At 37.2% G+C, this 25176-nt stretch overlaps 1 protein-coding gene across 3 annotated transcripts in view; it reads right to left on the bottom strand.

Moving 5' to 3' along the window:
- LOC145948582 (uncharacterized) overlaps positions 1-25176 on the bottom strand; it is a 232400-nt gene that overhangs the window by 199308 nt on the left and 7916 nt on the right. For all 3 annotated transcript variants that reach the window (XM_083058242.1, XM_083058246.1, XM_083058264.1), the window contains exons 3-4: positions 6877-7073; positions 6699-6734 (exon numbers count right to left, since the gene is read on the bottom strand). In XM_083058242.1, coding sequence (XP_082914368.1) covers positions 6699-6730 — 32 coding nt within the window. In that variant the 5' untranslated portion in view covers positions 6731-6734; positions 6877-7073. The remainder of the gene's footprint in view (positions 1-6698; positions 6735-6876; positions 7074-25176) is intronic.

Below are 25176 nucleotides of genomic sequence, written 5' to 3' on the forward strand. Positions count from 1 at the left end.
GACGATTTACGACTGTCGCCGCTCGCGCAGCGAATTGATTTCACCAGATTTCACGAGCGCGCCCAGTAACCGACCGACCGTTCCCTTCGTCCCTTTCTTCCTTTTTCTTCTCCCCCACATCCTCCCCTTCTCTACCTCCTGTCGGACGCGCGTCGAGACGAGACAGAAGGAAATCCCGCACTGCCCTTCGCGTGCACCGCAAAAAAGGGCGGTTCGGTCCTTGATAACTACCGTGCACGGTGGTTGCATCGAGTTGCGAAGGGAGAAGGGGATCGACGAAAGGGGAGACGGAAAGAGAGAAAAAAGAGACAGCAGGAAATAGACGGAAACATCGAGACAAAAAAAAGAGAAAGAGAGAGAGAGAGAAAGGGAAAGAGAAGGATCGAGAATGAAAGGAAGGGAAGGAGCCTTCCTCCTACCTAGTTGGTCCACATTAATTAACCTGCTCTCTTAATTGCGCGGCTTGTTTATTGCATGGCCACGGCCATTTGTCGATGACTGCCTTGCGCGGGCTCCCGCACCGCGTAGGGCTATTATCCGATCTCGGGCTGCGTTGCGTTGCTCTTCTACCCGCGCGCCAATATACATATGTATGTATATCGATTCCGAAGGGTCTTTCTCGCAATCTACATATAGACCGGATACGACTCTAATCCCGTCGGGCCCTCTAAACGAGGAATATTTATTAACCGAGACCTCATGATCGCTTTGAGTTCAATTTAAAATGACATACGCGCGCTTCTTCAAATTACATGCAAATGACAAATGCAGTGATATTTTATTTTAAATTAATATAGAACGAAGAGAAAGACAGAGAAAGTCTCTATAAAATAATTAGATTATTTGAAAATAAATGACAGTATATAGAATATTGTCGTTTACATGTCAATGCCTAAGACACATCAACAAATTTCTCGCAAACGCGCATTGAGAATGCCGCGTCAATTTACGCGATACAGAAAAAATATACATAATTAACATAAGTTACAACCATCGTCTCGTTACATCGATTAGATACTCTGATAGTACGCGTAGACCGGATTCTCAACGGTGACGTATCGTGAAAGGAGCAAGGCCGCCAGAGATGCGGCCTCGCTTGGGCAAGTGTAGCCGTCTAATGAAGCAATCCTGAAGAGCAGGAAGAACCGCTTAGAAAGAATCCACTTCTTCCTCTCCTTCTCCTCGTCCTCCCTTTTCATACAATTTCGAGGCGCAACTCATTCGAAGAATAAAAACGCTCGCTTAGCGGGAAGCGTTTCTCACTTGGCATCCGAAAAACATCTTTTCGGAGCACGAGAAAAAAGTGACGAACGAAATCCAGCCGTGGGGTATGATGAAACGGCGATGTGAATCGCTAATTAAGCCAAGGGCGGCAATTAGTAATTACGGTAGCCTCGATCAACGCCGGCGAGCGAGGCCAATGAGTGGTGGCCCTGTTCGGGCCCCCCTCATGGGTTCCGCGCGACATTATCATAAGTCGAGTTTTTCATTGACCACAGTAGCCCCGGAGTCGAAACCGGTCCAGATCGACCCACGAACAGTCACGGACTGCAGAAAGTACGGCGTCCAATCGCAGGCGGTAAAGGTAAGGTCGTAGCCCCGTAGCGAGATAAAATTGATGATCACGTCCCGCATAAACGGAAGAGCGTCATTTTTTTTCCCCGAGGATTCAGATAAAGCTGCCGTCAGCATCGCGCGGGAAACACATTAGCCCCTCTCGCACTCCATCGATACGGTCGATATCGATCGTATTAAATCGCGTAGAATATTAATGTTATCGTATCAGTGTTGCGGTAATTACACCTGCAAACTGCCTAGTTGTAAGCGCGAGAAAGTCGGTAAAACGACGAGTACCCGATTTCATTTGGTTCTTACCGATGATTCCTTATAAATGGTATGATAAAATTAATGACCAGCCTCATGTATGTTTTGCATCGTTGCAAGTTTTATACTTTCACGATATGCATCGAATATTTTATGTAGATATTAGAATGATTTCTAATAGCAAGGTATTTTGCAAATTTTTCATAAAATTTATCGATACAAGGCGTATCTTACACGATTCGACACAGCAACTGCGAGTTGAGAATATAAGATTAAATATAAAAAAAACAACGTAGTAAAAATGTTAGCCAAACAGGAGAAAGACTAAGAAATCATTTTAATATAATTAATTCGACGAATCAAAATTACTGCAGCATCGCTGATAAGCCCTGCTCGTATAAGGTCGTCGCATAATTCGCGCGATTAGTTACACGACGAAGAGAAACTGGTTCGCGAAAATCAGCGTCCTCGAACGGACAGACGGATAGATTATTTCGCGATCTGAAAAGCATTTCAGAGAATAGCGATGTATTTATACTTTATTGCCTCATCGATAATATAATTCGCTATACGAGTTACGATCAAGTCGAGTGTGTTATCGAGAATTCTCGTACGTTTCGTGCCGCGTCAATTTGGAGCACAAGTCGTCATCGGCTGCGCGGGGGAAATCGCTGAGAGTAACGATCTTTCAGAAATAGAGCGAATCGAAGGTGCAGCGGACTGTGTCTGAAAACAAACGATCATTGACAGACCGCTCTCGTAAAAGGTAGGAGGGATAAGAAAGCGGAGGTGGATTTGGGGTCGAACGGATCACTCTCCGAGGCGTTTGTTACCGCCAGAATACGTGAAATAAAGAGAAAAGGAAATGGAAAGAACGAGAGGGAGAAACGGAGGGAGGGAAACAGAGCATCGAATTACGAGTACCGAACCTATTTTCGGATCGGCAAAATGCAAGCAGAACGATAGACCCGCGATGCATCGCGGCATACGGCGTAAATCAAGCAACCGGACGCGCGGAGGACCGATTCCAGTGGTATAGCAGCCCACGCTCGCATTATATCAGCCGCACGCCGTGCGGTCAGGGGCATATTTATTACCTCGGACCGTCCAGATTGGAACAAATACTGCACGGAACTGCCCTACCGTCCACACATGCGACCGAAAGTGCATTATTACGATTCACGACGCGAAATCGTTTTCCGGTGTCGACGAAATCGTTCGTGCCGATATCGCGAATAAGTAGATCGTTGAACTTTCAATATTTATGACTCTGATAAATTATTATACAAAGTTAAAGAGATTATTATATTATTAAATAGAAATCGGTAGATATTATTTCAGTATAAAATATTATTTAGTCAGCATACTAATAGTCCATATTATTAACATACTTTTAAGCAAGTATGTAAGTATTGTTCATTAAATTATTTGTCAATAATTTTTCTCTATTTTCTTTAAACCCTCAATTTTTTAAAACCAAGTTATTTTAAAAAATCTACACGAAAAAATGTTACTATATTTTTAATAATATATTATTGTCATTCTATATTATATTACTATTGGAAATTATTATATTCCTAACGCGAGTATTAGACTATTACGAAATTAATGTACAAACTTTGAACAGCATTTTACATATGAGGTTTTAATGTGCCCTTAAGTTAAAGACTTGATGCAGACATCTTTGTCATGCTAGACGTGTTAATGTTACCTTTTTATTCTCATTTAACGGGTGAAGTATAGGCCTCTCGACAACGTCAAGATGCGGATGCCGGGCAAGTGTTCTTGTGAACGTATGCAATACAGACGACGTTTACGACAAGGCGCCAAGTGCTTATTCTTATCTGAACCCGACCCGCTTCCTCAAGACTGTACGGGGACACCATATTACAGAAGAGACGCCAAATAACATTGTAACGGCTTAATGTGCTTCTATTTTGCGCAGCTCGTCTTTCGAATTGCCAGCGACACAGGCCTCGCAATAGATTACTCTTTCTGCGACGCGAAAAATAATTTCCTACATTTAATAATAATTAATTATAATAATTAATATTATATTAATTAATTATCAACAAAATTTTGCCTTTGTTAGCAGTTTCACTAGCACACGCATATATGTATGTATATATGTTTGTATATATGTTGTATACGGTTGTATGTATATGTATCATATAATCTAAATTAATGAAAAAATTAAAATAATTTAATTTCACAACAGTCTTATACTCGCGACATAATCTTTATTTTATTCACATTATGTAATAACAATTTATACATACATATAAGCAAGTACGTCAGTACATTATTAAAAATTTTGCTAAAAACGCGCGAGACTCCAGCAGCTTTAAAGTCGCGGTAAAATATTTCTGCGGTTTTATTCTTGGCAAACCAGTAATCTTCGCGAGCGGCGACGCCCTACGACGTCGCGCGCAGCCCGCATCATTGCATTGATAATAACGCACGCACATGTGCGTATGGTGGGTCTGCGTAAGATAACGCGCGTGTATGGCCGCGGGACAGGAGGAAGTTGGGATTTGTGATACCAAGAAGCCGTGATTGCGCGGCTCTCGCGCTGCCACGTTCATTACCGATCGCGCCATTAATTCGAAGCGGGCTGATGGCTCGCAGGCCAGTAAATATCTGGAACGATAACATCTGCGACTTAACATTCGTTCCACGGAATGTCTGCCGAGTTTTCATACCACGGGCTACGTGCCCTCTTTAGCAATCAACAACACCTTCGCCCGTGAGACAGCCAGTTTCTCAGCGACATTTCAAGTCAAATTAATAATTAAAATATACTCATTTAACAATTTCATCGTTTACATCATTAAAATTTATTTAAAGAAAAAAATCACAAAAGCTATTTAAATTATGTTAATTACTGTTAACACATCTAAAATAGCCATAAAAATAATAATAATTTTTATATAAAGTAATTACAAATATTAATTTGTTTTAAAAAACAGGTATATTTCCACGAGATATTTTAATATTTTCGCGTTTACTTGTGAGAAAATTATCGTGATTGCAAACGCGTTTCAGTTCTTAGATTGTGCCAGTAATTAGATACCCCTGGAAATACGTCAGATGCTAACTGGTTCGCCCAATCGCTGCGTGAGTTCATACAAGAGCGGTTTCGCACTCCTAGAGAATAAGCGATTGGCTTACCGGATTAGGAAAGTGATAGCCTTGTTCTCGCTACGTAATACTTTTCTTTCTTTGTACTTACATGTAAAGTACGTCCGCAATAAGAATCGCATCTTTCTTCAATTTTATAGGTTCGCAAGTTTGTACCCATAATTTTCATCGCCGAGAGTTCTTAGCGAAATCTGATACAATCCCGATTGCAAACGAAATAACATTAATGCTGATTCTTGCAAGCATATATATCGCATATTTTAATTAATTTCTGCATATTGATACAGGACCTAATCACAAATTAATATTATCGTAACGTGCTCGAATGATTAACACCCAAGAGTAACGCTGAATTTATAAAGTCCTTTTATTTTTAATGTACAAAATCTATTAAAGTCAAAGCAAAAATATATGTAATTATGTCTATAGAAAGAGAGAGAAAATTTATTAATTCCATGATTTTTGATATTTTGTGAAATATCAAATTATAAAACTTTAGGATAATAATTATAAAACTTTACGATATTTAATAATAAAGAAAGAAATCTGTATTTTGATAAATTGAGTGTGTTAGCGACACTATTAGCGAAAATAAAATCAGAGAAAAATAATATTCTTTATAAGAAATTTCCAAATATTTATTTTATTGCGCGAGAGAATATTCGCGTTTCTTATTCTAATTGTAAGTAAAGGAGGATACAAAAGAGCAAAAAGAAGAAAAACGGTAAAGAGAAAATAACGTTACGTTGTCCATCGAATTGAAAAAAAGATAGAGATATTAGAGTTCTGAATTGATATATGCTTTTATAACAGCATCGTTTGTCATAAACTCATTTGCACTTGTGCAGAATATTTGTATACTAATTAATTAATTTATTTATTTATTTATTAATGTATACTAATTAATTCTAATATAGACAATAAATTTTTTATATAAAAAATAGATTACATATTCCTTTCTAAAAAAAGGCATGTTAAGTCGATTCTCACAAGTAATGTTGCCTTTCTTCTGCGATGCTGATTTGACTGTCTCGATTCGCGTTATATTCAAGTATCAAGTATCAAGAGGCTGTCATCGCGAGGGTTACCAGTTTGACAGTTTGTTCAAAATAAAATTAAATAAAATAATAATATGTTTTAAATAATATGTTATAATACTTTAAACCCGATTAATATTTTTGACAGTTATCAGCTGATTTCTGTCAAAAAATATTAATCGAATTTAAAGTATTATAACATATTATTTACAACTTATTACTATTTAATATTTTTAACATAAATTAACGCTTTATTAATATTTTTTACAGACATCAGCTGATTAAACCGTTAATTTGCTAATTAAATTTTAAAATAATAATATGTAAAAAAATATTAAAATAGTCATATGTTGTAAATAATATATTGTAATACCTTATCCGCGATTAATATTTTTTGACAGAAATCAGCTGAGAACTATCAAAAATATTAATCGAGAGAGTTTAAAGTATTATAATAACATATTATTTAAAACATATTATTTTATTTAATTTTATTTTGAACAAACTGTCAAACTACTAACTTTCGCGACAGCCTCTCGATGCTACGAATATAACGCACAATGCGAATTGAAACAGTCAATCAGCATCGTGGAAAAGATGCAACAATATTGCGAGAATGGATTTAACATGCATTTTTAAGAAAGGAATGTTATAATATTTTTTAAACTCAATCGAAATAAACAATTTCTCACTCACCGGTCCGTGCAATTGTAGTACACAGCACACATTGATCTGAAAACAAAACATTCAAATTATGTATATACATGTGTGTGGGGAGGGAGAGCGTGTATGTGTGTGTACAGGTGTTTCGAAATAGAAACGGTCAAATATTTCCATCCAATGTAGTTTAAAAAAAAATGTTTTTAGGTTTTACCTCACAGTTGCCCCGTTGTCGCCCGATGCCTCCCTGGGCCTCCTCCTCCTCTCTTAGTTCATGGTAGCACTCACGACACTCGCGAAAACACGAATAATTACGATCGCCCGATACTATACACGGCACTCCCGACACGCGAAACTTTACACGGCACTCCCGACACGACGCGTGAATCGCACTGTGTATCGCAATGCTACCTGTAACAAATAAAATACATACATATATTAGAATAATCTTATTATTTTTCGCATTACAACATACACAATATAAATATGTAAGCTAGAATTAACGATAGATATATCCACGGATCGTAACACATTCGCGCGCGCAAAAACAGATTAAGTTGGGTTATGTTGGCAAGAGATTTTGCATCCAATTTTTCGTAAAATATGCGTCTCGAACAATTACGACTATACACATTAACGTTGAAATTATGATATGCGATTGATAAATATTACAATACAAAGGTTAGAAATCGTTTCTAACGATTATGCTTACTAATTAATCACAGCGGGACGCAGCTCCAACTGCCTGATACTCGCGGCGTTTCGGTAATGGCCGAGGCTACAAACATCGGCAACTTCACTCTAGTAACGCGCGCGCGATACTATATACATGACTTAATATTAATAATTAATTAAAACTCGAAGGAGATTCGTTCGAAAAGATATAGCTTTAAAAGATATAGAAAGAAAAAATATTAATCTAATAAGAAATAGGTATATTAATCTAAAAGAATAAGGTATATTATAACATATTATTTACAACATATTACTATTTTATAACTTTTACCATATTATTATTTTAAAATTTAATTAGCAAATTGTTTTTGACTCGCATTTATGATTTTATGTTAATGATTAAATTATTGCCCGACGAAAAGGCTAAATGTAGTGCGAAATTGTTGACTCGTACTACTTAATCTATCTATATTCTTACTTTGCGCATAATAAAATTGATATATAAAATGCATATAATTTTTTATTGTTTTTGATTCGTATTAATTATTTTATATTAATAGCTGAGTGATTGCGCGACGAAAAAGCTAAACGTAGTGACAAATTGTTGACTCGTACTACTTAATCTATCTAAATTCTTACTTTGCGCATAATAAAATTACGATTGTATAAAGTGCGTGTTATTTTTTATTGTTTTTAACTCGCATTTATGATTTTATGTTAATGATTAAATAATTGCGCGACGAAAAGGCTAAACGTAGTGAGAAATGGTTGACTCGTACTACTTAATCTATCTAAATTCTTACTTTGCGCATAATAAATTTATGATATATAAAGTGCGTATAATTTTTTATTGTTTTTGATTGGCATTAATGATTTTATGTTATTAATTAAGTAATTGCGCGACGAAAAGGTTAACCGTAGTGAGAAATTGTTGACTCGTACTACTTAATCTATCTACATTTTCTTACTTTGCGCATAATAAAATTACGATATATAAAGTGCGTGTTATTTTTTTATTATTTTTGACTCGTATTTATTATTTTATGCTCGTGGCAGAGTAATTGCGCGACAAAAGGGCTGAATCCTTTCCTTTTCTAAAAAAAATATGTAAAATCGATACTCGCAAATATCAAAGTTTATTGTTGTCGCTTTTCCGCGATGCTCATTGGCTGTCAATTCGCGTTGTGTGTTATATCGTAGCATCGAGAGGCTGTCATCGCGAGGATTAGCAGTTTGACAGTTTGTTCAAAATAAAATTAAATAAAATAATAATATTAGTTTTAAATAATATGTTGTAATACTTTAAACTCGATTAATATTTTTGACAGTTATCAGCTGATTTCTGTCAAAAAATATTAATCGCGGATAAAGTATTATAACATATTATTTACAATATATTATTATTTTAATATTTTTAACATATTATTATTTTAAAATTTAATTAGCAAAGTAACGCTTTATTAATATTTCTTGACAGAAATCAGCTGATTAAAGCGTTAATTTGTTAATTAAATTTTAAAATAATATGTTAAAAATATTAAAATTGCAATATGTTCTAAATAATATGTTATAATAAGATAAAATTGTTGGAATAAACAATAATAACATAAGCTCGTTTAATGTAAAATGTTATAATACACCTTATCCGCGATTAATATTTTTTGACAGAAATCAGCTGATAATTATCAAAAATATTAATCGAGTTTAGTATTATAACATATTATTTAAAACATATTATTTTATTCAATTTTATTTTGAACAAACTGTTAAACTACTAACCCTTGCAATGACAGCCTCTCGATGATATGAATATAACGCACAACGCGAATCGAAACAGTCAATCAGCATCGCGGAAAAAATGCAACAATACTTGCGAGAATCGACTTACAATTAACATGCCTTTTTTAGAAAGGGATTATGACTGCCATATTTCTCTTTCCAAATAATGAAAATCAAAATAAAGAGTCAAAGATTTGACAGCGTATAGAGAATATCCAAACCAAATCACAGACGATGATGAACACTTTAACGACAAAGGATTTTCAGAACGCATTCAAATCATGGCAGAAACATTGGGATCAATGTATAACGCTCTCAAGAATTACTTTGAAGATGATGGTGAATAAGATCTAGAATAAATATAATTTATTTTATTAACATATTTTTCAGGAACTTTGGGTAGTATCTCATATAACTGCGCTCTGAATTATGAGTTAAAATATTTAAAATATTTAAGTTCTTCCTCTTTTAAACTTTCAGATTCGTTGATATTCGTTATAAAGTCTAACACGAAGAAAGCAAGTGTATTCAACGGACACGTATGCAGATCAAAGTATTAACTAAATAAATAAGCATCCACTACATCGGCCTGGTAACTGGTACTAATACTATAAACACGAAGAATACCGCGTCTATCCGATCTAACTTTCAACGCCACACACAGCTGGTGTTTATGATCTCGCTTCCTTCCCGCGTACCGTCTCCTCGCGAGAAAAAGGATATCGCGATATTCGGAGCAATTAAATCCCTGAGATAATAATTAACTTTACAAGCAACGTAAGGCGATCGATGTCGCACAGGGAATTGGAAAACGAGCTCTCTTTGTGATATGAATGATTACAAGCGAGTACACGACCAGGGCGACAAGCGGCCATGCCGCACGGAATTATTGGCGAATTTGCATCTTAATGGAACTACCTATCTCAGCCACGAGAGAGACAGAGAGAAAGAGAGGATCTGCAGCCATAATTTCTCGCGCTATTCGCTACCATCGATAGCAAAAAGAAAAATGATACCGTTGAAAATAGCGTCGTGGCAGAATGCGTGATGCGTCCGTATCACGCCACTTTACATGAAATCGAAAGTTTCGTAAGAAAGAGAGAAAAAAAACGATGTGCCGGATAATTGTATCCCATATCCCTATTTATTACAAAGATTTTATGAAATGTCTCATAAAAAGCGAAAATAACAAGTTGTGAATTTCGGGAAAGAGAGCAATGTTGCGTTTCGCAAATGTCTACGTATCAAAGTAATATTTATCTCTCTCCCCTTTCTCTCTGATATAAATTATTTTTATGTATAAATTGAATAAACTTTATATATTTATAAAAATCCGCATATAAGTTTTCACTAATATAAAATGTAGGTAATGTAATACGCCAAGAGATACTGATTAAATTAAAAATACTGATATTTATACAGAACAATAAAACTTTAAAAGAAACATTTATAAATATAAATTTTTATATTCAAAGTATTCGATATATCGAAATACTATCACTTGCAAGAATTACTAAAATGAAGACGCACACAATATAGAGAAACTCATTCCAGCATCGTCTGTCGCGACGTGAGAGAGGAAAATTCTGAAATAGAAATGCAAGAGCCAGGCAACGGGAGACTATTTCGGGTGAGGTCAGAGGCTGAGGTCAGTCCACGAGGCCTGGTCAGCCTCCCACGAGTCCTGGAACTCTGCCAAGCCCGACGCCTACGCAACGAACCGAACAGAAACCTGCAGGAACTCGAGCAACGGTACGCCGTATGGATCGTAATCTATGAGATACACGATACCGAGAGAAATCATCTTGGAGAACATGCCTGCACACGTAATTTGTCAATGTGCATTAATAAAATTCTTGAGTAATATCCTGTTATTTATCTGCTAATAAATGTCAAAGTTATATGAGCAAATTATCATCAGGGAGACAATATGTATTTGCTTCTCGCAATAATTTTTTTATAACTAAAAACTATACATTCTTTTCATCTCGTTAAAAAAAATTCGGAATCTGCTCACATAGATTTTAGACTGACTGGATAAAAATAAATATACAAATTATGAATATATCTTAGGCAATAATTAGTTTTTTTTCACGATGATATCTACAAAATAATAAAAATATTTCAAAATTTTTTAATTTTAAAAGTTTTAAAAATTTCTATTATCTTAAAAGTTTCTATCATCTAAAATAAAATATATTCGTTATTATTTTATTATAAATAATGCATAAGCGCTATTAAAAAATCTTTAATTAATAAAATTTATTTTTATATAAATAAGCGATAGTCGAAACATATCTCTAAGCGCATTTGTCTCATCATATATTTTACAAATAAGATCAATCTGAAGCATTCGACAGATCGTGATCTACCGGATGCCAGAGAATCCGAACCGTCAGTGCAATCACGTGCCTTCGTCCGAGAGAAAGCGGAAAAGACATCGCAGGTCGATTCACGATGACAACGAAAGGCGAAAACGAGACGGATTTAAGATGCTCCCTTAAAGGAATTTACGGCTACGTCGCGGTGAAGCATGGTAATAGCTGTAACATGGCAGATATTAGCAACGATTACCACTTGCGCCACCGCATTCGTGTGCGCATAGGAATCGCCTTCTCCGGGACGCCTTAACAAGACGTGAATAATGACGATATTTTGCCGTTACGAAACGCGAAACGCTCGATACGGCGAAATAATTCAACAATAATAGCTGTAGAAATTTGTACGAGTCGTTCGAAAACATTACCGGTCAATGGTGAAAATTGTCGAATGATTCAAGTTGCATTGCAAAATTGAATTGCCATTTTCGAGATATCGATAAAAAAGTCGACGTTTGCGCTCTAAGAGATTTTCTTAAAGAAAGAGAATCTTGTGATTTTAATACTGGGAAATTATTTTTGCACATTAATATTATACGAAAGAATATATTATGAGGAAAAATCTCGAATTAAAATAATAATCTGTAAAACTTCTATTATGTAAAGTTTCTAATATTACGAGAAAAGAAAGAAGATTAATCGTCGAGATGAAGAAATTATAATTAGGAAAAAATTTCTTTCCACGATTTCTACAAAGTGTATCCTAAGAGATATTTTCGATGCGCTAATCGAAATAATGTGAAGTTTCCTCAAGGGACCTTCATCGAGAGCAATTCCGCCAAGTTTCGAAGTAACGGCCGCATTCGTTGGGTCGCGGCCAAGAAAAAGAGAATGGCGTGGGTGAGTCGCGCGAGCAAAGCGAGCTGACCCGAACTCGTCGCATGCGACTCGACCTCGCTCCTCTCTTCTCTCGCCGGTTTCTCTGAAAATAGCTATGCTGCTTCGTTTGACGTCACCGACCAATTCAAATCAACCACCCCTTTTCCTCCTTCTTGCCGTCTCGCAATTTTGTTAAGCACATTTTAAAATATATTATAAATATATACTGATCTAACATAAATTAATTTATAAATAAATCAAGCTCTTTGATATTTTTAATGCTCTTGTGTAGCATACGCGAGAGAAAGAAAATATATATGTCCGCTAACATCAAATTTTTAAAAAGATTTTATAGTTGTAAAATGTTGAATGTCTCACGCGCGCGCGGATAATATTGTTTCAACTTACGCGAAAGCATAGTGCAATGTTAGCAAATGTCTCTCTCTCCGCTTGCAAATTTAACAAACTGTCCGCAGACACTCAGTCAGAGTTAAGTAATCATTCAAGCACGAGAGTATACACGGTAAGCCGTGGAAGTAACGGGAAGCGTACATTCGCGTTGTCGTCGTAACAAGTTGCGAAAAGATTGCACGCTCGCGCCCGCGGTGATGGTACGAGCGCGAAAAGTGGAAGATCGAATGACTCGAGGCGATCGTTGAATTTAACCTCCGCAAAAGGTTAGTGCAATTTTCCTATGAAAATCAGGCCACGAGGATGGATTGGGTCTCCGGACGAAGTCGTTCCGCGCCAACAAGAGAGGAACGGACCGAGATCCGAGACGCGGGATCCCGTAGCAGGGTCAAATGGATAGCGCAATTTCAACGTAATGTTCCTACACGACCGCGATCGCGATCGATAGTGATTTGCCGAAGGAAAGATGGCATGAGATACGTGACTGTGATCTCGGGCGTGCGCGAAACGAAAAGAGAGAAAGAGCGAGAACGAGAGATGAAGGAAGAAAGCCGACTTAATGAAGAATGAGAGGAGGGGCTCGAAAATGTGCGAGGATCGAATCTCAGATGATCGTTTCCGATCTGCCAAGACCGGATGCATCGCTCACCGGTTGCTCGACCGAGCAGAAGTAGCTTGCCGGGCGCTAATGGCTCGAGAGAAATAAATAGCGCTCGTTACTGACGCAGCTCGCAAAAAGCGAAGCCATTCAACCGATGGAGACATAGAGAGAGAGTACTATGTATACATACGCCCTAAAGCAGAGAGATCTGAGATGATAACAACGCATAATCCGCGAATAGTAAAAGGGAGCTCGAGCGTAGAAGAAATTTTTTCACTACATATATGTATCAACGATACATAGTGACAACATAAGACAAAGGTTCCGTTCGAATGAACTGATAAATAATTGCTCTCACGTCGCTAAACTTTCAAACGGTTAATTAACGGAGGTAGTTAGCAAAGTACAACGTTGTGCCTTCATTACCGCGTAACGTATCTTTTACAGTTAGTAGTTTGATATCTGAGAAACAGAATGAGTACACAAATTTACTATTTAGATTAAAAATGTCATTTGGTAATTAATTACAAGATATGCAAAGAGATTATCTGTGAAATGATAATATACGTCTAATAAATAATCAGATATGTTTCTGAGTATTAATTACGTATGTTTTACTGTTAGTTATATGTGCATAAATATTGTTCAATATATATTACTTTTCTAAATATTTTATTGAGTTACTTATTAATATCTGTGTGAAATAATAGATATATGTATAATTTTATGCGAATATTATTTTAAATTATTATATACATAGTATTATTTCATGAGAAAAATATAAAAATTTTTATTTTAATTATAGATAAGATTTTACTGTACTTATTTTACTTATACAATATTTTAAATGTATAAAAAATATAAATATATTAATGTAAACTACGAGAAGTTGCTTATAAAATATATAGACTATTATTTCTCACAGATAGTCTCTTAGCAAGTCTTGTAATTAATTATCAAATCACAAGTACCAAAAAATCAACATTAAAAATTACTGCTTCATATCATCGACGCGAGGTTTTATTAGTTGTTTGATTTATCTGCTATCGCACTGTACGATAAGTTATTTAATTAACTGGCTAGAATGTTTTATAATCAAATGTATACGTTGTTAAAGAATTAATGCCATCATTACTCCAATAAATCAAAATCTTTAATTAAATATATACAACAAAACATAAATTTATGTGTTCTATGTATTTAATTAATAATTTATATATATATATATATATATATATATATATATATATAAGGCATCGGGCAACAAAGGAGCAACCGTGAGGTGAATAAATTTGAATTGTTTAATAGTTACATAGTTCCTGATTATTTTTTGAAAGAGTTTTGCAATTTTATAGAGATAAAAAAACATACTTTCAATATCGAAGATATTTTAGAAATATCTTCGATATTAAAGGTACGTTTTTTTTATCTAAAAATTGCAGAACTCTTTCAAAAAATAATTAGGAACTATATAACTATTTAAAAGAACCTTAAAACTCTGCTCAGAACTATTGGAACTCGATGTGTAAAAAAATGTGTTGGCACCCCTATTTTTTGAAACTGATTTTTGTTATCGTAATGACCGGAACTATTTCTAAAAATTATCAAGAACTCTTCCTATGGTTCTAAATAACTCAGAACTCTTAACAGAACTATGATAGCATAACATAGGGGTGCCAACTTCACACATCTGTGTTGTATTATAGACAGTTCGTATATATACCTATATGTGCTAATTAATCTCATTAGTTCATAAAGCACGACAAGGTACACGTTCAAAGTTTCGCGAACCGACTTGCGCATAATGATTAATGAGCAGATAGGAGAAGAGTTATAGTGGTAGTGAAAACGAGATAATTAAAAACGTTTGACAAACTCGGTGTGAGACAAATTGATTTATGTACTGCATCTATTATTAATACGCTAGAATTCGTCGGAAAGCTCACGCTAATATCGTTCATATCACCGTGCCGCTATTTACTCCACTCCAGTTAATTAGACGCGACTATCAGAAACTAAATGTTATCGGTGTCTTGTAAACTAAACGAGATGACACGTGATCGAAATACGAGTTTACGTTCCTCAGATTAACATTGCAAATCGTAGCCGAGGAGATTCGCATATGATACAATTTCGCTTTGTTTCGCTGCATCAATTGTTCTGTAATTGCGCAATTGCACAAATAATTGCTGTACATCCGAAAACACGTATAGATTGCCGGAATACGTGTATACTGTTGACAACAATAATTACAATAGCAATTTCCTTATCGATTTTTTTTTTACGATCTCCGCAAGCGATCGCGACGAGCGCGCACAAGTCGCGTACAAATCGCGAGCATATAGGGACGATTTAATGCGAGCGCCCATGTAAATTTCTTCTCGTGAAACTCGAGCGCGAACCGTTCACAGTGAGATTAATTGCCGCAATCTATACGATTGCCGACGTACATGAAATCGGTATCGTGTGAATCCCGCAGATTCCTTCTCTCTCTCTCTCTTTTTCACTGTGTATGCATGTATTTTTTTCTCTATGTATATATATTGGCGCGCTCGCGGCGACTGCGTGTGCGTGGGTGTGCACGCGAGTTTAACTCGTGTTCCTACTGCGGTGCGAGAAACATTTACGTGCACGCGGGAAGACAATGCAGACATTCGTTTATCTTCGACACGCGTTGATTTATCGGGCACGCGATAAATCACCACTCCATATAATGCGCTCGACGTTATTTTGCGTCTGGCGCAGCGCGCAATCTCGATGGATCGGGAACAGCCAGTAGCATGTTGCATAATCGACAACAAAGTCCCGGACGCAGTATGTTCGGATAATTAGATATTTCTCCCTACATGCGATCTTAATCCGTTAAATCACGTAAAAAAAATAATTTACCAAAAAATTTTGTCAAATATTTGTGATTTTTATGTATAAAAAATATAATTGATAAAAAATATGATTCTTTCTCTGTTGTAATCAGTACGAGCTGCTGATCTAACAAGCGAAATAAAAATAAGTAACATTTTACTGCAACAACAATTGCAGAATGCAAGTTCAATAATAGATTATATAATAAGAATATAGAATTGTTGCAACACAATCGATTACTTGGTTGTTTGTATCGACGCACTTTAAAATCGAACTGATATAAATTTCCTTTTAACAGACACTATCGCGAGCGCGTATCGCGTATGGACCTATCGCCATCCACAAGAATTATTCTGCATTATTCTGCTCGCGAATATGATATCCAATCGAAAGTGCACAAAACCGAAAGTGCCACCGCAACAGTACCGCGCAAGAAAAATCGATCCGCGAGGTTCTCGTCTGGTACGAATACATTCTTTCCTTGCAGTCTCCGGAGAATGCAGTTGCACCGGTCTGCCGCTACCGGCAATCCGCTGTGTCTAAATTCATGATATATGCGTGCCAATACGATTAGTTACGGGAATACTTGTGAGTAATTGCCACATCAAACACTGTAAAGGACGTGATCGTCGGATTCCATTAAGAGTAAAACTGCGTTGAAACTGAAATCACTTCCGCCACATTTATCTCTTTCAGTAACGTAATATTTATATATAATTCCTTAGATAATAGTCATCGACGTTTATTAGCAATACTCTTGCAACCCGCACTAGCTATCTTCGCTACAATGAAAGAATATTGAAATAAATATAATGCATTTTTTTTAAATAGGAATTAACTTGCATCATTAATTCTGTCCTCAAAAGTTAAATTGCCGCAAATAAAAAAAAAATTTTTATTTGCTCTGTATATTATATATTAAAATACTTCGTCACAAATTATATTATGACTTACGAATATTATGAGTTGTTATAATATTGTAGCAAAGAGAGAAAAATTCAAAATACATTTTTATACGGAAATATTTTATAACGACAGTGTACATTCTTTATCGCGAAAATTCGTAGCGCACGTTCTCGCGCGATCTCGAGGATACGCCGTTTACACGGACAGCAATGGCCCTAACAGCCGGATGTACATACGACACCAGCCACAAACATACTCTATGTAGCCTGTCCGCCGGTGCATTAAATGCAAGCATAACCGTACGATATTACGAACATTCCGCGAGCGCGAAACGGGAACTGCAGCTCTGCTCGAATATACACCTGCGGTAAGCAGAACGAGACCCCGGACTCTCTCTGTCGACCTTACGGCCACCTTCGTCCCCTCGCCCTACCCCGTTCCCTTCGACGTAAGGGCACGCGCGTAGGTAGGCGTGAAATACTGCCGCACGACTAAAATTTTATGGATGGAAGCGACGCGCGCGCGTGCGGGAGCATGATGGTGCGAGGCCCGAGCCCTTGGTAAACCGATTAAAAGTACGAACATGGGACCCACGAGTGATAATTAATTCACGGCAGTGCGCACGGCAGGACGCTTTATCCGTGCGATTTGCGCAACATTAGCTTCTTTTCGCTCCGTATCTTTCTTTTCAAATACCATACGGTTTCCTCTCGAACCGAAAAACGGTAGTAAATTACGCCTCGCAGCGAATAACGTTAATAAAAAAAAATATATATATAATTTTCTGGCAATTTTTTTTATATCTTCTCCCGGTTAACATTACCCGCAATATGAATTCTTGATTTAAACGCAATTTTTTTTATAGTTCGAACTTCTTCCCTCTTCCAGAGACCGCATGCTATATTTATATTCACATTCTAACGAGGTATTCATTTATTTCAATTTTTGAAGTATATTTCATGTAAAAGAATCAATCTCTATTAAAAACACGAGTACCAGACAAAATTTTAAAAAACACGCGTGATGTTCGATGGTCCTTTTTAATTGCGCGGAACTTCGATCTTGATTATAGCCGGCGAAAAGAATGTCGCCCGAAGGTCGACGCACTCACCTCGTCCCTACACTTATCTTTCGTGAGAGGCACTTTTATCGCGCATCATACGCACACGCATATTCATATGGATGCGCGCGTCGACTAAATTATGGACTTTCTTTCCGTGCGAGGACAACCGAAGAACTCGCAGATCGATCACACGGGACTCGGCTCCGCTCTCGACGTTCGGTTTTTTTTTCGGTATCTTCTTTTTTTTTGCTTTTCTTCATTTATTCTTTCCCCTCACGAGAAAGATACACGTTCCGGGCGGCCCCGTGAGCGACAGCAAACGCGGATGCAAACGAGAAGGATTCGTCTCGCCCGGTCGCGGGAACGGATTCGAGCGATTCCTTTTCGCTAATGAAGGAATCGTCGGTTCGACTTTGTAATTAACCCGCCACGGCGACGACGTCAATGAAACTCTCGTTACAGATATACACGCCGACTTCCGTCTTCGTCTCGCACACGCGCGTTCTCCTCTCCTTTCTCGCTATCTTTCTCTCTTTCTCATTATCTACCGCCTCTCTTTCTATCTTCCTCGCAGACTCCGTGATCGTGGTGGCTCTCTCGGCCACGTCGCAGAAAGTAATTACAATAATGAATGTTTATTTTCGCAATCAGCTCGAGCGCGGTAGGTAGACGTACACCATTCCGTAAGGTAACTTCTCGAGTCTCTTTCTCTACCCCTGCGGCAAGGTGGTCCTTTGGTCAGAGGCATCGGCATGCCTCACCGATCGGTTACACGGATTCTCTTCTCATTGTCGATTTCGTTTTACTCGTATTGATCGACGTTGACGAACGAAACCGGACGGTGGCGAAGAAATCGTCTGTCGAAATCGTAAAATGCTGTTTTCGTACGACAATCGTGTATTCCCCAGATTTTCTTTTTACGATAATTGAGCAACTATTCGACTATTATCGATCGTAAAAGTAGCTTTTAATTCTTGCGTTTCTCTTTGAAAATAAATATTATTTTTATCGAATTAATATCGAAACTGTTAATCATCGTGACGCTGTACAACTTTACACGCGAGAGAGGCCACAGCCAATTTCTGAATGAAGACACGAAAATCGATACGATAAATGAACGTCTACTCTTCCTTTTTACCAGCGACGAGAATACACGCGATTATTTATCCGCGTTCTTACTGCCCGTTCACCGTGCAGCGCGACTTCTGGCCATTTATCCCCGCCGATCGCCGACGTATGTAAATTTACGGAGTCGTTAATTGCGGCGAACTTCTTTTGGACCTTCCCGGCCAGAAAAACCATCGCCATCGCTCGAGGCATGCACAGCCAGCCATTTATGCCCCCGTGTACCGATCGTGCGCACGAGTAGCGCGTACGTGTACGTTCGAACGGTCACATTAATGACAATCAGCTGTGAGCGTGCGGTGAAAGAGTGACTCGCGGTACCAGCATAACAGCTGATTTTTCATTTATCTTTTACAGAACTCGAATTTCAGAGCTCGTGATCTTCACGATTAGTGATTCGAAAAATTGCAATTGGCAATTTATGAAATATTATAATGATAAACGCAACAATCAGACGATCCACAAGCTCTATATGTTATATTAAGCTAGGATAAAAATAACGGGTAACGACATAGTATTAAAAAAAAACCTTGCCTATTTTATTGCAGACAAAATTATCACAATTTACTTTCGCTTTCGGCCCTATAATCGCGCAATCGGAGTCATTAAATAGACCGTTTCATTGATTCTACGTCGAATCGGAATGTTAGCCGTAGTTGGAAAATCAATACCGGTTTTATCACCCACATCAATGGCCACCGCGTATGTTCGAGAGCATCCATTACGCGGTTGTTTTGCCAGGTATGCAATTGTACCGATAAAACAAAAGCAGCCCTATCAGTAGTACTATGCCATTAATGGTCGCCCATCTCTCTTTCTTGCTTCTGTTATGCGATAATCCACAGTGGCGGCGCTAGCTCGCTATTATCCTTTTGTATCCATTAGCGGGAGAAGGCAAACTAAGAAATTGTAGCGATTGTGTAATCAAAAAAGTACCATATGTTCTCTGCACGAGGCGCCCTGCGGTGTACATCGGTAAGAAGAAAATTTATGCTAAGCGAAGACAAAGCTACTTGTTCAGAAAGGTCTCGTAAGGTCTTCAAGTTTGATCGATTCGCGATATTCGATATTCGATTCATCAACGAAAATTTTCTTGTTATAAGAAAAATTGTAAATGTCTCAAAAATCACGAAAATTTTTAAAAATTTGACGAGAATCTGATTAACTACAGATAAATAAATAAATACCTTCGTATACAATTCTGAATAAGATCAAGTTGAGAAAATAAAAAAACAAAAAGAAATTTTAAAAAATATTATCCTATAATAAAACATTTTCGACTTATCATAGTAATGATAATGTATTCGATAAGATAAAATGGCGAGATAATAATAGCTTATTTACAGTGAAACTGGTACATCTCTTATCATTTTTGTTCAAAAACGAGTATCGAGACGTCTGCCGCACGTCTACGAATCATAGAATTCACCCCTTTGTTAGTATATTTTCGTACACTTTATACACGACGTATAACATAAAAGTGAGGTAAAGTAAGAGCCGTTACTCATCGAATGTGGATAACATAATTACGTTTGCATGAAGCAGCTGGCATAAATAACAAGTACATACATTTATGAATATCGCGGAGAGCTCGCAAACTAATCCGCATCACAATACTCGAGAGAGAAAAGAAATTGAGAACACGCGTGTTCATAAATCTGCATAAATAAATTATCCGTTTGATAATTCGCGCGTCAACGATTTCGCGTACGAAGAAAGTACAGCGATTCACGTATTAAAAAAAAAAACCTTTTCATGATTTGACCGTCTATAAAAAACTTGTATATTTCATTCGATTATAGCCAGGATATCAAGTGCCTCGAAAAGATGTATTCATCATTCATTTCTCTCCATTTTGTAAGCCGTAAATTCCGCAGAAATCTTATAAACTTCCGGTTTCCAATAATTCGACATTATTCTCGCTGCTGGCTGTCTGCAATATTTTATTCACCGGTATTCTATCGTTTCTACGAAAATGCCGCGATAGCCGAGTAGTAAATGTCAAAATGTTCGAACAGCTTGAGAGATCTAAACGCTGTACATGTCGCTATGAGCTCCATTAGATAAGCGCGCGCGAGAAAGTGAGGAAGCTCGAAGGGGGGCGAAACGAAGGGCACGCTACCAGTAGTGCACCTCTGCACTAGGCAATATGCATTGGAACCAGTTGCACCGAGCTGGCCGAGGTCGGGGTGAACGTCCAACGCCTTTAAAGAGAGCACACCGATGCGCCTCGCCCTGTCGGCCCTGCTTCTTGTACGCCTTCGGCGTAAGGGCGCATTTCCACCGACTTTGTGAGTGCACAAGTTCGATTGACTGCAGTTGAATTTGCATTGAAATTATATCATGCCCAAAAAAGAGAAAGGGCTTGTAGGAGATTCAACTTTGGAATTTAGAGATATATCGTATATGGAAAAAATATTAGATTAATTTATATAAATGTATAAGTCAAAATTTTTTATATCACCTAATCTATCAAACAAGATTTACTGTTCTAATTTATAAAGTAGAGTTTCACGAATAAATAACCTTGCTAAGTCAACGCTGTATCGTTTAAAAACGAGGGCAATCAATATCGATATAGTATATAGTATAGTATTTATAACTGTTATGATAACAGAAGTTATCTCTGCCTTTGAAAATAAATATATATAAGGGACAGTTCTCTCTTTCTCTCTTCATGTACAGACTCAGTAACAAGTTGAAAACATAAACAAAATTCCAATAGAGTTTAACTTTATTACGAGTTATTGCACTCACAAACATATTCCTCATAGAAGAATGTATGTGTATGCATTGATCATTCTGTAAGTAATGTGACGTTAATATGAATATCGCATTTTTTAATGAAAATCTCATTAATTTACTAGTAGACCTATATAAACTGTGGCATGTACAATTTTTTATTTATTATATATAGGATTAAAATTTTTTTTTCAACGGTAATCATATAACACATATAATATTACATCCGTTCACTAACATGGAATCGTTATTTTTACTCGTTCATACGAGGGATAAATGAACTGTCAAGTAGATAACGATAAAGCGGATTATAAGGACATGTCGATAGATCGGGATATTACATGTGATCACACTTCACGGTTGGCCAATCAGTGGGAATGCGCCCTAACGCGTTGCATCCGATTCATCTCCGGTCAGAGGCACACATCGAGGGCATGCGATACACACACATACACACACGATTCGTGGTGCGTCCGAATCGATGCGATGGCAAAATTAATGAAAGGTATCAACGATGAGTGCGTACTTTAATCAACGAAATTGGTGAGTACATAAGACTCTCTCTCTCGCGATGTAGCACATTCGTGTGAGAGAAACGATAGCGAAGGGTGGTACGTAAAAAGGAGTAGTATGAACAGAGAGGCGAGAGAAGTTACGAAAACACGACGCCGATATATAGTCCCCATATCGGTCGAAAGATATTGCGCCACCGTAATGTTTTTATGCGAATGTGTATTTTACAAAGTAAGGAAGGAACGTGGAAAGCACGATCGCAGAGGCAGATAAGAGAACGCGGAGAAACCGACGCAATATAACAGAATATAGCATAAGACATTGATGATATCGGTAACCACATAGATACCGCGGACGGAAGAAGGAAAAGAGATGAAATGACGATAGTTAGATTCAGATGCGGCAAGAAAGATAATAAGAGGTGATAGCGCGAGGCACATATGAAACAGTTAAGCTGGCTAAGCGGAAGCTACGTTCCCTTTAATAAAACTCCGATTTCAAATTGAATCTCTCTTTCTCTCTCTTTCAGATCGCGGAACGTCGCGGCTATGCAATTTCCAATTATTCGCGATTTTTTCCCTAGTGATAGATACAGTTGTCCGAGAGCAATGAACCGTGTAAAGCAATTAAAATCAAGAACAATCTATTAGAGAGATTGTTATTCGTGCAAAAATAAACCGTGAACACGAAGCGAAGAACGCGAAGCAGATCTGTAGGTGCAGCAAAGCTTCGTTACCATATCGCCTAGCCGATAAAAACATGTTCTCTGATAACACTGTGACTAGCAACTTTGCCCGTTGACAATAAATGACAATTAGATCAATCAACGATTTACTCTACCTTTGCCAATTAATCATTCACTCTTTTATTGTTGTTTAAAAATTTTGTTTAAGTTATTTTTCATGCTTGTTTTTACATATATATGTAACTTAGAATAAATTTGTCGTTTAGAATTAAAACATTATCTCTGATATCTATATAAATGTTAAATATATTTTATCAGCAATCTCTGGGAAGATTAAGATTCTTATAAGCTCGTTATTACGAGTTATTTCAAAATCATTAGTCTTTTTTTTGCATTTCGATGAAGGAAAAATTTTATAGTGCGTTAATGAGACTGATCTAATTCCCCATAAGGTTCGAGAGAAACGAATTCCTCGGCCCGCTAGATAGGTCTCCCTTGATAAACGCCCCCTGCAGCAGCCGAATAAAGATGCACGGCGCAGGTATGAAAAAAGATTCACTTTTCGGCGTCGATAAACTTTGGTCCACCACGCGCAACACGACATCGCGCGAGAGACAAAACAAGAGAAGGTAAGACAAGGCGAGACGATGCGAGGCACTTCGCAAATCGGCAGAAGCAAAAAGCCGGGTCGAGCTATTTTCTTAAACACGTCTTAAATTCCAGCTAATAATTGAGCAGCTGAACGCCTGGGCGGGGATACTGGAATTATGCAAATCACGTCAGAGATCGGGATCGTGTCCCGAGGGCGCGACGTTCAAGAAGAAGGGTGGAGAAGATGGCTCGGGAGGAGAGTACAACATCGAGTGGAGTAGTATAGAAGAAGATGAAGAAGACAAGATGAAATAGCGAGAGGAAAAGAAGAAGTTGAAAAAGGGAAAGGGAAGAGAGGAAGGGAGACGGAAAACGATGAGACTGTATGCCTATATATACGACGAAGAAAGAAAGAGAGCGCGTGTAGTATGCGTATGTATGTATGTGCAGAGGGAGAGACTCGCCCCATTGTGATTGCTATACCCACGGGCGGAATGTTCCTTCGGTGTGCCGTCTCATGCCGACCCGCAACCAAACCCGCAACAGACTCATCCTACTGTTCGCTCTCCAGCAACGGAGCAACAGGTTGCACAACCTTCCACCTGCCTTCTTGTTTGCCGCCCGCCATATATATAATATATATATATATATATATATATATAATACACGCATACATACGCCGCACACACCCTATACTCTCTGTACATATGCCTAAAAAGAAAGAGAAAAAAATAGAAAGAAAAAAATAGAAAGAAAAAAGAGAGAAAGGGAGAGAAAGGGAGAAAGAGAAAGTGAACCTAACCACATGAGTAGCACGGTGTACGAAAAGTGTTCGACAAGAACCACGAGAGAAGAAAGGAGCCGCATGATTTGCTAATACGATTTAAGAAAGAACTGTCGATATTCTCTTAGAAACGGATAGCGCGCGAAATCTTTTAGGAATCGCGTAGTTTTCTAAAGTATTTTATATATTGTACATATTTTTATATACTTTATTTTATATATATCTCCCTAAAGTCTTCAAGATAATGATGAATTTGCAAAGTGTTACCCCTGAATTTATCTATATATACACAGAGAGAATTTTCTTTTAGAATTTACCCTGAAAATCATGGTAATCGTGGGACAATATGGTATGGAAAGAATTTTATGAGAATTTCTTTGATTAATATTTATCACAATAAAAATAATGATATCTATTACAATAAAATATAAAATAAGTTTGATTAATTTTACTATGCAGTTTAGTAAAATATATTAATCAAACGTTTTATATTTTATTGTGACAGATATTATATTTTTATTGTGATAAATATTAATCAGAGAAATTCTTATAAAATTCTTTCCATACCATATTGTCCCAC

The sequence above is a fragment of the Prenolepis imparis genome, unplaced genomic scaffold, assembly GCF_030444845.1.
Source record: "Prenolepis imparis isolate NDT839.2.m4 unplaced genomic scaffold, iyPreImpa1.0 SCAF_2, whole genome shotgun sequence".
Taxonomy (NCBI): Eukaryota; Metazoa; Arthropoda; class Insecta; order Hymenoptera; family Formicidae; genus Prenolepis; species Prenolepis imparis.